This window comes from Chanodichthys erythropterus, chromosome 22 (assembly GCF_024489055.1).
Source record: "Chanodichthys erythropterus isolate Z2021 chromosome 22, ASM2448905v1, whole genome shotgun sequence".
NCBI classification, from domain to species: Eukaryota; Metazoa; Chordata; class Actinopteri; order Cypriniformes; family Xenocyprididae; genus Chanodichthys; species Chanodichthys erythropterus.
The window spans coordinates 25,548,444-25,564,085 of record NC_090242.1 but is presented as its reverse complement, the minus strand read 5'-3'; the positions used below and the strand labels follow the sequence as shown (position 1 = coordinate 25,564,085).

The 15,642-nt window shown below is 36.6% G+C and overlaps 1 protein-coding gene across 1 annotated transcript in view; it reads right to left on the bottom strand.

Moving 5' to 3' along the window:
* Positions 1 to 15,642, bottom strand: part of pcxa (pyruvate carboxylase a) — a 160,250-nt gene that overhangs the window by 133,394 nt on the left and 11,214 nt on the right. The window contains exons 5-7 of the mRNA XM_067375459.1: positions 14,412 to 14,557; positions 14,062 to 14,179; positions 9,935 to 10,086 (exon numbers count right to left, since the gene is read on the bottom strand). Coding sequence (XP_067231560.1) covers positions 9,935 to 10,086; positions 14,062 to 14,179; positions 14,412 to 14,557 — 416 coding nt within the window. The remainder of the gene's footprint in view (positions 1 to 9,934; positions 10,087 to 14,061; positions 14,180 to 14,411; positions 14,558 to 15,642) is intronic.

Below are 15,642 nucleotides of genomic sequence, written 5' to 3'. Positions count from 1 at the left end.
ATAGAAACATCTGGGATAATATAAGTAAAAAAGTCAACAAAATATATAACTGTTCTAGTGGTTTTGGATATTTCAATCCAAAAATCGTACATATTTTCTATTTAATGCATACAACTTGTCTCTTTGAATATTTAAAATGATACCTTATTAAAGCAGAAATATCAGCTGTCTCATAAAATGACCAAGTTCATATTCTTATGGCTAGTGCTGGAAACCTTGTTGAACGTCTGCTAAATATCAGTTCAAGTCATGTTTGCCCCAACATGAAGAAAGAGAAACATTATTATGCATCAACCCTGTTACCATAATATTTCCGGAGTGTCTATTTACACAAAGTGCAAATAGCCCACCTTGTTGGCAGATGCTATTTACACACACTCTGCCCACCATTGTCTAATTGAGCCAGACAAATTACAAAAGAAATCCCACCGGAGCAGTGGCATTAGCTTTTGATGTGACCAAACAGAGTTCGAATACAGCCTTTTTCCCAACTCCCTAAGCCGGAGGTCGGCAACCCGCGGCTCTAGAGCCATGTGCGGCTCTTTAGCGCCCCCCTAGTGGCTCCCTGGAGCTTTTTCAAAAATGTATGAAAATATTAAAAAAAAAATTTTTTTTTATGGTTTCTGTAGGAGGACAAACATGACACATTCTTAAAGTTTTCCAATGCTGTAAAAATGTGTATAATATTAAATTTCAACATTTCTGTCAACGAAGATTTGCGTCATAGCCTGCCACACACGTTTCAGCGCGGCGCGAGGGTATGCATCGACGTCACTTTCATGCCGAAAGCGCGCTCCCTCAGCTGGACTGAGTGGCAAAAGAATCTGCTGCGTGACTGGATTTAATAGGGGAAACTGAGAAAACGCGAGTAAAACAAACGATTACACTAAAGGTTGGACTCGAAAATGTTCCTTACAACTTGCCAAATAAACCTAATCCATGGATATTGACATGCAGCCAGGAGTCGTGTTTCCTGACATTTATATGTGCCTGATTTTGACGCCGGGGAAATACATAAAGCAAATCTGCCTGTGAATATTTTATAAAACTACAATATAGGTAACGTTAGGTTTAAATCCGCGTAATCACTTATATCAATGATATATATATATATATATATATATATATATATATACATATATATATCATCATATTATATTGTATGTATTTGTAGCCTACTTAGTCATTTTGATAGTAGGCTAATATAGCTAATATACACTTACAGCCTGTGTTGCCTTCATATAAGGGTTATATAAGGCTTTTCATTTTTTTGCGGCTCCAGACAGATTTGTTTTTTGTTTTTTATGGTCCAATATGGCTCTTTGAACATTTTGGGTTGCCGACCCCTGCCCTAAGCGAACTAAAAATTAAGAAAATATTCAATAAGCAGCAAATGCATATTTAATAGTGGGAATAAAGTGTGGGGGTTAGGGTTTAACGGGTAGGGTTAAGTGTAGGGGGAAAAGCTTTAGGGACAGGGACAAGTAATGTCCCAATAAGGTAGCATCTATTTATGATTTTAATAAATATAATCTTTTACACAATGTTACTATTGCACATACTACAATACACTGAGGCACAAATAGTATCTGCCACTATTTACACTAAGTATAAATAATATCCAACAGCCATTTGCATTTAACTACTATTTACACTAAATGCAAAGAAAACACTTTTTGTTGCTATTTTTACTAAGTGTAAATAGCATACCGCTATTGCCTGATATTTCTGTCCTTTTAAAAATAACAAACTATTCCAAAAATAGGTTACATAAATATATACTCTGTCATAGTGGCATAATGTCCTTTCAGAAAGTAAACTCTACAAAAGTCCACTCATTTTCATCCTTTTATCTATTATTTTTGGGAGTACAGGTCACAATCTTAAAATGTCAACTCTGTCAACATGTTACCAGGAGTCAGTATCTGTAAACATCAGAACTAAATTCTTTAAACATGCTTTGAAATTCCATGACCTTGAGCATAATAAACTGGTATCAACCATGTTACCAAACATTTTTTATGAAAAAAAAAAAAAAAAAGTACAAATTTAGCTTAATTCATCAACACTTAATGCATACAACTTGTATCATTGAATGTTTAAAATTATCCCAAAAACTTAAGAGAATTATACCTTATCAAACCAGAAAAGTCACGCATCTCATAGAATGACCCAGTTAATTTTCTTATGGCTAGTGCTGGAAACCTTGTTGAACATCTGCTAAATGTCAGTTCAAGTCATGTTTGCCCCAACATGAAGAAGGGGAAACATTATCACACATGACATTTCCATTTCTGTGACATACAGTCCTAATGATTAAACATGATGGTGATAGGCCATTTCGTTCTTACAGAGTCGAGTGAAACTTCTGCCACGCTTCAAAAACGGAATTAGACAATTAAAAGAGCAAGGGAGAATTTTCTTTGACATTAAAGACAGAGCCATCGGTGAGAGAACAGAGAGATACATCCCGCTGCTCTTAAAAGAAAAGCTGTACTCAGCAGTAGAAAATGAGATTGAGGGGAGCTTCAAGCGTCTAAGGGAACATGTCAAATGCTCAAATGAGGTTTTAATGCTTGCTCGGAGAAATCTGAAAGCCTGGCCATCTTCTCCATTTCCCTTGTCCATATGATAGAACAGATGGAGGAGAGATTTTAGCTCTCTCTCTTTTTATCTCTCACTTTCCTCCTTCACCAAGTTCCCTCACTTCACACTCACACAAACAATACTCCATATCTCTCTCGCTGACTCGCTCGCGCACACACGCACATAAATGCTAATGCATTCATATTCTGCAGAACGCTAAACAACTGACAGCAAAGAGTCCAGAAGGGGTGAAAGACGGGTGATCGGTGCTGTATTTTATCTGTACGTGTGTCTGTTGAATTCCGAAGAGGTATTCAAAAGGAACTCTACACTGATAATACACTGAATTAATCTTTTCAATGTGGCAGCTGATTCCAGCTTCTCCGAACGTAATCATGCATGTTTATTCAGGAACGCTATATCTAAAATTGCCTGCAAAATGTAAATGTCTTCAACATTACTAGGAAAAATCCACCATGTGCTAGAACTTTCATGAATAGTCAAAAGCCATATTAATACTACGCAAGACATGTCATGTTTGTGATTCATCAGACTGACACAAACTGTGCGAGGCAGGTGTGCAATGGCGCACATAGGGGGACGTGGTGTATCTGTGCGTGGACATGATTACACACACTCACACAAACAAGTCAACAGAAATTCAAAAACTGCTACGAACCATGAAATGAATTACATTCCAGTGTGAAGCAGAGTTCTGAAACCACTTGTGAAATCAAGCAAATGCTACAACACGTTGAGCCATGCTGCTAAAATGGGTGTCGCAAGTTCAAATCTGCCTCACACCATTGTTCCCTGAGAACTAATTTCTACCCATGGCCTTGTTCCTGGTTGCATTTGCACCGGGAATAGGAACTCTAAAGCGGCCGTTAGTGGCGTGATTGGAGCTGTGTTTGTTGTGTGTCATGGGTTTCGTGATAACAGAGATGGAATTTAAACGCATAATTTACACGACTGAAAGAGCAAAAAGAGACGAAATCTCCTATGACAACTTTCAGCGTTACATATCATCCGGGTGGAGAAAAACACCCTGCAGACAAATGCTGTTATCACCGTTTTCCATGTTCGTGAAATAAATATATTTATGCAGCTTTTTTAAAATGCTGGGTACAGGTGTTTGTCATGCATGTGACCAAATAACGTTCACTTACGTCACTGATAGTTCCTATAGTGCTGGTTTAGACCCTACTCTGAAGTAGAGGCTAATTTAGTTCCCCCAAAAGGAGTTCGAAGAACTAAAATTGTTCCTAGTTCCTGCGGTTCGAACATGGCAAAATCCGGGTACTTCAACCAATAGTTCTAGGAACTATGAAAAGGTTCCTCAGGTGCGAAAGCCCCTTATCCTAGAAGCTAGTTCCTAGAAGCCCCTATTTGCTTCTTTTTCTCCATCATTTCCAGTCTTCCCTTGGCTCTTAAAGGGATAGTTCACCCAAAAATAAAAATCGCCACCATTTACATTCCCTCATGTCATTTATGACTCTTTCTTCTTGTTTTGAAAAACATCAGGATCTAAAACAGATTGGGCCCTATTGACATTCAATGTGGAACAGCAGAAGAAAGAAAGTCATACAAGTTTCGAACGACATTACAGGTTTGGTGGAAATTTTTTTTTTTTTTTTTGTGAACTCTGCCTTTATTATCCATAAAATTGCAAGTGTGCATTAAACGACGAACACAGAATTTGAACAGTTCAAGCAATTCTTCTATTGAATACTGGAGTAATTAATTCAACCTTCACTCAGTCGGAGAGTAATCAATCTTTTCTTATAAAAACAGGCTTTAGTATGCTCTCTTTTTTCCTTTCTGTTCTGAATGATTCCTTCACTCATGAGGTCAGCTCATCGGCAAAGGCACATGTCAATAATCAGTCAATAACCCTCTCTTTTTAAATACAGCCCTCCACTGTCATTAAAAAACTCTTCAGAACGTCAAATGTAAATACACTGGAGATGATGAACACATGTAAGGACAACAGGGGCTTTCCATTTACAGTTATACAATTGGCAGACATTTTTATCCAAAAACAACTTGCTACAAATCACACATATGCGTGTCCTCACTGGCATTTGATCAAAGACCTAGCAAAAGGCGCCTGTCGTGAAATCACTCTTTTGATTTTGAGTTAACTGTCAGTTTGACTTGAGTTTTCAACTTGTATAAATGTCACACTGAAATCAGACTGAGAAACCTACTTATATTTATGTGTGACTCAGGAGCAAAATACTGTGTAAATATCAAAAAGGGTCTGTAGTTTGTTTTATAAAAGAAAGACTTATATATATATATATATATATATATATATATATTATATATATATATATTATATATATATATATTATATATATATTATATATATATATATATATATATATATATATATATATATATATATATATATATATATATATATATATATATATATATGTTAATAATCAATATTTTAGCAACTGATGCCATCTGTCATATTGTCAGACAAGCCTTTGCTCTTTCTAACAGAGGTATATGGAAGTCCTGTTTATTTGGATTCTTTTAAACTGAATTATTCAGAAATAATCAGAAAAAGTGTTGTTTTTACTGTATTAGCAACAGAGGATAAAAAAAAAAAAAAAACTAAAATGCATCTTTACAGACGCATGCTGTCATATGGCAGCCTGTACTCCCAAATGAGCAAGTAATAACCAACAAGGACACCCACAATTTCTCCGAAGTAAATTGATCTTACCTAGTTAACGTTAATGCATTTACTTATTGATTCAGATCAAAGCGGAGTTCACAGTGCTGTTGAGTCTGATGATTAACCTTTCTGTGCACTTATCAGCTGTAATCGCTTTTAAAAACAAGCTTTTTTTGCTATCACAATACTTTAAGAATTTGCCTCGATTTGGTTTTTAATGACATTATCGTGTAATTAAACAATTTCATATATATATGAAACCAAGCAACGACACCGACAAGGCACTTGAGTATTGCACTTTTCTTTTTCTTTCTTTCCTTCCTCTTTATACAGTGTGTTCTTGTCTGCCTGTCTTTTGACCTGTTTTTAGATATGTGCTTCCAAATTCCCACTATTACTAACACTCGTAAATCGCGTGCATATACGTTGGAGGCAGAGCAACCATAACAACCTGCGTATTTTACCCATGTCATCTAGTACATTATTTTCTATTTCTATTGGGCTCTGGAATTGTCAATCTGCTGTAAACAAAGCAGACTTCATTACAGCTATTGCTGCTTATTCAGGTCTCCATCTCATGGCTCTGACTGAGACATGGATCAAACCTGAAGACACTTTTAGAAAACTACAGACCAGTATCCCTTCTTCCTTTCATTGCTAAGACACTTGAGAGAGTTGTATTCAACCAACTGTCTACTTATCTCCCACAGAACAACCTCCTGGACAACCACCAGTCTGACTGGAGGAGACTGCCCTGCTCTCAATCACTGAAGCCCTGAGACTGGCACAAGCGACTTCAAAATCATACTCATCTTGCTGGATCTGTCTGCTGCTTTTGACACAGTTAACCACCAGATCCTCCAGTCAACACTCATGTCGAAGGGCATTTCGGGAACCGCACTCCAGTGGTTCGAGTCTTACCTCTCAGGTAGGTCCTTCAGGGTATCTTGGAGAGGTGAGGTGTCCAAGTCACATCATCTTGCTACTGGGGTACCTCAGGGCTCTGTGCTTGGACCACTTCTCTTCTCCATCTACATGTCCTCACTAGGATCTGTCATTCAGGAGCATGGTTTCTCCTATCACTGTTATGTTGATGACACGCAACTCTACCTCTCATTCCAACCAGAAGATCCTAAAGTTGCTGGTCGCATTGCAGCCTGCCTGACCGCCATTTCTGCCTGGATGAAGGACCACCACCTTCAACTCAACCTTGCTAAAACGGAGCTGCTTGTGGTCGGTACCAACCCAACACTTCGTCATAACCTTTCAATTCAACTTGGGTCATCAACCATTACTCCTTCCAGGACAGCCAGGAACCTTGGAGTGGTGATGGATGATTGTTTAAGCTTCACAGATCATGTTGCGACAACGGCCCGGTCCTGCAGATTTGCCTTGTACAACATCAGGAAGATTAGACCCTTCCTATAGGTTGTTTGCAATCACGTGGTTCTGGTGACGCGCAAAATACTGGTGGAGGGCAAGCAGTGAAAATTAGAATGGAAGAGATGGGGAAAAGTCCTTTCTTTGCTGGTTTAGAAAAGGTATAAACAGAAAATCACAATATATGTTGGACGTGATCTTTGTTATGAAGATGAGTGACTTTTCCACTCAATTGAAAGACTTTCCTGCCATTGAGGAGGTAGATATAGAGAATGTGAAGCTGCCGTCACACCGTGTTTAGTTCTAGTCTGGGTTTGTTTACATCGCGCTGCCTTTCTGCTAGTGACGTTAGGGCAATATTTTTGATTTTCTGTCGCGATTGTGAAAAATAATCGCCATTGTGGTTCATTTATGCTGAATCGAGAATTGCAACAGGAGCTCACACCATCGTTCAAAGAAAAAACTGGACTGTGTAATACAATTGTTGCCTTTAATATGTGTAAAAACACACTATTGAGGAGGTGACGGGAAGACGCCATATATCAAATCTAATAATGTCACTGATTTAACCCACTTCCTATCACTCAATAAAATAATCACATAGCTGAGTGTTTTTGAAAGTGTTGTCTTTGTTGTTGAATCGACATCTGTCAGCTTTTTAAACATTTATTTATTTGGACATTTTCTACCATATGATGGCTGAAGCAGCAGCGCGTGACACTGTTCTCATGGTAACCAGATCAACATTGTGAACGGAATACTACAAAACTGAAGTGAAAACACCAAATTATCATTCAATGGGATAAAATAGCTTCTCTTCCCTGCAAATGATACCATGAAGAATGTGGATATTTAACCAAGTCAAAAACAAATAAGGTAAGCAGGTATCCATATTCATTTCAGTATCAGCAGACGCAAAACGCTATTAAAGGCGACAATTTTAAAGTAAAAAAAAAACTATATAAGTTTTGTAAACGATATAAACACCTTCTGGGTTCTCGATTTTATTGATTTGAGCAACCATAAATGACGCAAAACATACAAATTTTGAGTTTTTGATAGGATTCCTATATAGAAAAACCAGTCCCTGCCCTCCAGACTCATTCGCGCTGCTGCTGTGACGTCATGTGCAAACAACCTATTGGAGCATTCCACACAAATTCTTGTCCAAGCTCTTGTTCTATCCAGACTGGACTATTGTAATGCTCTCTTGGCTGGTCTTCCAGCATGCACTGTCAAGCCTCTACAACTGATCCAGAACGCTGCAGCAAGACTGGTCTTCAACGAACCGAAGAGAGCGCACGTCACTCCTCTCTTCATCAGTCTGCATTGGCTGCCAGTAGCTGATATATCCAATTCAAGTCACTGGTGTTTGCCTAAAGAATGACCGCTGGCTCTGCACTGCTATACCTTAACTCACTACTTCAGACTTATGCGCCCTCCAGAAACTTGTGTTCTGCAAGTGAACGGCGCGTTATGGTGTCATCACAAAGGGGCACAAAATCACTCTCACGGACCTTCTCCGGGTCTGTTCCTGGCTGGTGGAATGACCTGCCACGCTCTATCCGAGCAGCTGAGTCTCTAACCATTTAAAAAAAAAAATGCTAAAGACGTACCTTTTTCGTCAGCACTTGACCCAGTAATAGTAGCACTTACTTTGATTTCTATTCTTTTTGTGTATTTATTTAAAAAAAAAAAACTTCCTTGCTAAGAGCACTTTACTGACATAACTGTGACTTCACACAGCACTTACATACTGTTGTTCTCATGTTGATTTGATTGATTCTACTATTCTCATTTTTAAGTAGCTTTGGACAAAAGTCTAAATGACTGCTAAATGACTAAATGACTATATGACTAAATAAAAAATGACTGTAAATATATATATATATATATATATATAATATATATATATATATATATATAATATATATATATATATATATATATATATATATATATATATATATATATATATATATATATATATATATATATATATATATAAAGGCAGATTAAAAATGCCCCTTTATGAGTATATATTACTGAAAATCACATTTTCTTTGAAACCTTATATAAAGCTTGTCTGAGTTAACAATAGTAACCAAGAGTGGAGGAGCTTATCAAAAGAACAATTGGCATGGGTTTCTGTACAGCTTGAGATCGACCCATAATTTTTTGTAGTCTGGTGCCAAAAATCTTTGCCAAAGAAAAAGCACCACTCTTTCTCAAATCTCTTCCAAATAAAAAACAATTGAGAGGTTCAAACCTCCCCAAATGCCAGTGCAGGCAGTCCATATGCTTGCTCATACTGGCATACAGAGATCAGCCAGATGAACATGAGGGAAAAAAAACCTCCTGTAATAATGAACAGATATCAACGTCAAGACCCATCTGGATATCATCTGAAAAGCACTAAGAGGTTACAGCACAAGTAGTTTTACGGTGAAAACGGTTATCAATAAAAGTGTTGGATTGCTATAAAGATATTCAGAAGCTTTGTTACTCTTTTAAGGCAGATGCTACTGTGTTTCTCTTAACAGCTTGTCTGCTGCAGCAATAACAAACCATTTTTTTGATCTTGGCATATGTTTATGCAGTGAAACGTTTGATTATGTTTCTCAATCCAATGGCACCGCAGCACCACCTGCTGTCTAATTAAGTGTACTGTATCCTCAGGTACTGCAAAAGACCTAAATTTAGTCACATATTTTTGTTTTCTAAAATACTTCATCCTTGCTGGCTGGCATTCAGAAAAAAAAAGAAGCATCATGATGACAAGTAAATGATTTTAACAAAAACATACTGTTGACGGACATATGACTAGAAAAAAATTAACACTGACCTGTATGAGTTTCTTTCTTCCGTTGAACACAAAAGAAGATATTTTGAAGAATATGGTTAACAAAACAGTTGATGGATCCCACTGACTGAATACTAAGGAAGTCAATCTTCTTCAAAATATGTGTTCAACAGAAGAAATAAACTCATACAGATTTGGAACAACTTGAATTTTAATTTTTGGGTGAACTATCCCTTTAACAATATACTATTTTTTGAAAGAATATGATTGTTTAAAACAATACAATCACAGTCAATCAAGACAAAAACTAAACATTTCTAGTCTAATGCTGCATTTAGATTCTAGTTTTAAATGGGTGTTTTGGATTAAATAAATCATTTGGTGCATGAACTTTTGTTTGTTTTGACATCTGTATTTACATACAGTTTGGAAAAAAGCCAATGCTGCCATCTGTCAGATGTGTTGACTCGTACCTGTCGAGCGAGGTTCACGGAGTCAGCAGTCAGTCTGTCTCTGAGGTGTTGGTCCAGCTGTGAGGCCGGTGCGATCTCCACCACCTTCTGGTGTCTCCTCTGGATTGAGCAGTCCCTCTCGTACAAGTGAATGACATTTCCGTATTTATCGCCTACACACAATGGACCGATCAACTCATTGAGCATTACACAGAAGTCTTAAACCCATCTGGCAGTGTAAACAAACCCATCTGCTTGTATTTCTCCAAAATATAACAAACACAATCATATAACTGATCAATAAACACTATGCAAATTAGCAGGCAACAGAGAATTGCACCATTCTGTTCACTGTTGAGAACAATGTGCTATATGCAAATATCAAAATATGTTTTAATTAACTGCCAAACAATGTATTTAAATCAATCTAATTTGCTGTTGGAGGTTGAGTGCTTCTTCAGTGACAATGTTTGGGAACAGATTTAAAGTCAAAATCATTTGGTCACCCTCATGTCATTCCAAACCCACAAGGACTTTCATCCATGCGACACAAAGGGAGAAATTTTAAAGAGTCCTGGTTGTTCTTTTGCAAGCTATTACAATAAATGAGGACTGAAGCTTTAAAGCTTCAAAAGCACCATAAAAATATTATAAAAATTATATATACACATGACTGCCATTCTTCTGAAGCCATTTAATAATATAATAGTATTTGTATTATTCACTGGAAATTGCGCGGAAATGTATTATCAACACTGTTTTGTGATTTATCAATAAAATAGCTTAGAAACTGAAAAGTTCTAGCATATTTCTTAGTAACTAAAACCCACAACTTCACTATTAGTAGAGAGAGCATTAATATCGCATTAATTCACACAATCGCTCACTAATGCATTCAAATAAATGAAATCTTTACTGTGCTACTTTATCTGTATCTGATTTAGAACGAGCAGAAATCTGTGAGAAACAATGACCCAAAGACAAAAGAACTGATAAAAATAAGCTGTTTTGTAGGAGCAATGTGTCATAACTGTGCACAAGGTGACCCGCGGTCGAATCTCAGCTCGGGGTTCAGGCTTAATTGTTCATTAATGGCATCGACTAGTCGACATTGATTTGACTTTCATCACTAAATGTTGACTTTAAAAAAATCTTAAGTCGTTCAACCCCTACTAACTACTTTCATTTACATGCAACCCGTTTGTAATAGGGTTGATGGCTCAATCAGACTGAAAAGTCTTCATGGAAACACCTCAATCAATTCGACTGAGCTGGAGCTGAATTAAATTACAATTCAACTGAAATGGGTGGTGTAGATATTTAATAACCCATTTGACAGAAATTTTAGCCATGTAAATGGTTCAAACGCACAGTGCCATGATCCATGTTTTTATATGTCTTCCGAATGTGCGCATGTTTATTTATGTCTTTCGAACTGGTCCGTGGAAGAGACTTAGGCCCGGTTTCACAGACAGGTCTTAGCCTAAGCCAGGATTAGGCATTAGTTCAATTAGGATACTTAAGTAGATTTCATTTATTTAAAAAAAAAAAAAAAACATTACTGGTGTGCACCTTGAGACAAAACAATGGCACATTCTTAAGCACATTTGGCACATTTTTTTAAACAATGGCATATTTTAAGATACAGTACAGTCCAAAAGTTTGGAACCACTAAGATTTTTAATGTTTTTAAAAGAAGTTTCGTCTGCTCACCAAGGCTACATTTATTTAATTAAAAATACAGTAAAAAAAAAGTAATATTATTACAATTTAAAATAACTGTGTACTATTTAAATATATTTGACAAAGTAATTTATTCCTGTGATGCAAAGCTGAATTTTCAGCATCATTACTCCAGTCTTCAGTGTCACATGATCCTTCAGAAATCATTCTAATATGCTGATCTGCTGCTCAAGAAACATTTAATGTGTACAATAGTACAAAATATTTGTGTACAATATTTTTTTCAGGATTATTTGATGAATAGAAAGTTTAAAAGAACAGTGTTTATCTGAAATCTAATCTTTTGTAACATTATAAATGTCTTTACTGCCACTTTTGATTGATTTAATGCATCCTTGCTGAATAAAAGTATTCATTTCTTTAATTTCTTTTCAAAAAAATAAAAATAAAAATTCTTACTGACCCCAAACTTTTGAACGGTAGTGTATAATGCTACAGAAGCTTTGTATTTCAGATACATGCTGTTCTTTTGAACTTTCTATTCATCAAGGAATCCTGAAAAAAAAAAGTACACAACCGTTTTTCAACATTGAAAATAATCATAAATGTTTATTGAGCAGCAAATCAGCATATTAGAATGATTTCTGAAGGATCATGTGTCACTGAAGACTGGAGTAATGATGCTGAAAATTCAGCTTTGCATCACAGGAATAAATTACTTTGTCAAATATATTTAAATAGTACACAGTTATTTTAAATATAAATATATTTCACAATATTACTGTTTTTTACTGTATTTTTAATTAAATAAATGTAGCCTTGGTGAGCAGATGAAACTTCTTTTAAAAACATTAAAAATCTTAGTGGTTCCAAACTTTTGGACTGTACTGTATGTCAGTGCAAGTTTCTTTCAGTTAAAACAGCTCAAACATGCATTTTAGTCTAGGACTAGCTTAAGCCTTGTCTGTGAAACCCGGGGTAAATGTCTGCTAAAAAAAGCTTTTGATAATATTTTTTGTGTCATAAATGTCATCTAAGATGTATGTGACTTTGTTTCTTCAGCAGAACACAAATGATGATTTTTAACTCCAACCGTTGCAGTCTGTTAGTCATATAATGCATGTCAGTGGAAACTTCGTCTATAAGAGTAAAAAAAACATGCACAGACAAATCCAAATTAAACCCTGTGGCTCGTGACGACACACTGATGTCCTAAGACACGAAACGATCGGTTTGTGCAAGAAACTGAACAATATCATTTTTTACCTTTAAATTGAATTGAATTGAATTGAATTGAATTGAATTGAATTGAATTGAATTGAATTGAATTGAATTGAATTGAAATGAATTGAATTGAAAAACTTTATTAATCCCAGTAGGGAAACTGATTTGCCACCAACTTCGACAATACAACCAACAAACTCAGCACACAATTAACACACAGATAAATAAAGAAACAATAAATACATGATTAAGGACCAGTGAGACATGATACAGTTCCACAATTAAGAAAAAATTAACAATGTTCATTAAAATATCTGACCGCTGCAGGGACAAAAGACCGTCTCATTCGTTCACTAGAGCACAGAGGCATTATTAATCGCTCACTAAAAGAGCTTCTAAGTCCTTTAAAAATGTTGTGTAGTGGATGGCCTTCAAAAAGCACAGCGATTTTTAATTTTGACCTTGTCCTCTTCTCTACAATGACCTCTAATAAGTCGGGAGTAAGACCAATAATTGAACCAGCCCTCTTGATCAGCTTATTTATTCTATTTTTGTCCTCAACAGATATGCTGCCCTCCCCCTCCTTATTTTCTTTATCTTTATTTGACAACTTCCCTATTTTTTACTGAACATAGCACATACCGAACTGTACCGAAACCGTAAGAAATCTGAACCGTCCCACCCCTAGTGAATAAAGTCTGTCCTCACACAAAGCTACTATATGGCTTCAAAAGACTTGGGATATAACAAACAAGTCATGTGGGCCACTTTTATGGGGCTTTTGTGGGCCTTTTTTGTAGATTGAATGCTTTTTTCACATTAAAGGCACAATATTACATTTTTGCCACTAGAGGTCACTTATTCAAAACAAAGGCGTAGCTTGATGACGTCATGAATGACAGTTATATTATAATGCATTTTGCAGTAATCTAGATCTATGTTAGTAAAACTGGAAAACGAGGGCGAGGATATGACGTCATTGACAGATGGTGCAATGACACAATCCGTGTCCTAGTTAAAATTGCTGATTTCTCTGGATTTAAACATTGTTTGAAACATTTGGGATAGTGTGAGTGCACATTGTTCTAGTGCTTTTTGGATAATATTATATCTACAATCTTGTGCCTTTAAATGCATGGAATTTTTTGCCTTAAGTGTTCCACAGTAGAAAGAAAGTCTTACAGATATGGATGACATGAAAGGTAAACCAACGTAAACCAATAACAAACAAACTCACTTACCCAGGATCTGCACCTCGATGTGTCTTGGTTTCTCAATGAACTTCTCAACAAACAGAGCTCCATTGCCAAAGGCTGCCAGGGCCTCAGAGTACGCTCGCTGATAGTTCTCCTCTAGTTCCTGATCACACACACAGCCACAGGGTTACCCGGTGCAAATACCCAGCACACCAATTCATACAGCACCACTAAGTGAAGAGCAAACAAATCTAAACTGCACACAAGGGCCTCACTTTTGCACTCATTTAAAAGCCCTCCAGTGTCAAAGCTCACAATGGGCTCTTTGAAGGAATGGAGCAAAGATTAAATGTGTTCCAATCCCCTACAAATAATTTTACCCTCAGACGCAATACCTCATACTCTTTGACCACCCGCATTCCACGGCCCCCGCCTCCGTACGCAGCCTTGAAGATAATAGGGAAGCCGTAGCTGTTGGAGAACTCTTGAGCTTCCTGCAAAGATGAGATAGGAGCGGCTGTTCCAGGTACCACCGGCACACCTGCAGGATGACAAGAAAAATCTTTTTTTGGACATGTACCATAGCAATGCCATGCCACTCTTTTATGTAACATGTAAATATCATGATACAATACTAGTTTAATAGAGTAATTTAAGACTTCATGAGCACTTGATGATTACAGACAGTTGTGTTGATTCTGGCTTGGGTCTGTGGCCTGTTGAATGAAGCTAGCTGAACAAACTCTGAGTTTCAGACTGAGGAGGTTTAGATTTTACAAATACAGATAAATCCAACCTAGTTTAGATCAGGTTCAGTGGGCTCACAATGCTCGGTATAAGCGTTCTGTCAACTCAGAATTGATCCAGTGTTTGCAATTAAATCTGAAGCGAATGCACCGAAAGTGTGACACATGCGACAAACAGCCAATCGCATGGAACATGGAGAGCGTCCGCTTGATTCTCCCAAGAGAGACAGCGAATTCACTTCTCTTCTGAAGATTAAGAGATCGTTATGAAAAATATCAGGAAATTAAACACATTTTCAAAGCAGGAATAAACACTGCTGCTGCAGTGAAAGTTTAAGAAGGCAGCTGAAAGAAAATATCTGAATATATCAAAGAAACTGAATCAAAGAAATAGTCCTAATAATTTCACAAAGAGCTCAAGTGAATAGAGTAAGCTTGATGTTTAAAAGCTTTATATATTTATGCATGTATTATATTTATATTAATTTAAAAGCAAAGTGTAAGGTTAATTGTCATTTAATATAACTATATGAATATATTACATATGAATTATAAATAATTATAATTCATATGATATAAATATATTAAATCATTAGCAGCAAAAGATGAGCGATTTTGTCTCTAAATTTCTTTTACTCCAAACTGCTTTAATTTGGAGTGAGAGATACAGTGGGAGGGGCTTTATTGCATCAGATATGCGTCACTCTACTCACAGCTGATTGGTCTAGTTTGGGTTTGCGATCTCTGACCCAGAATAAAACCTGTTCAAGCAGGTTTTTCGAGTGTAGCTTAAGTTACCATTGCGATGAACACCGCTAAAAACCAATCCACCTTCTTGGGGCCGAAAAAACAGAGTTTGCTCAAACTAATCTCAAACTTA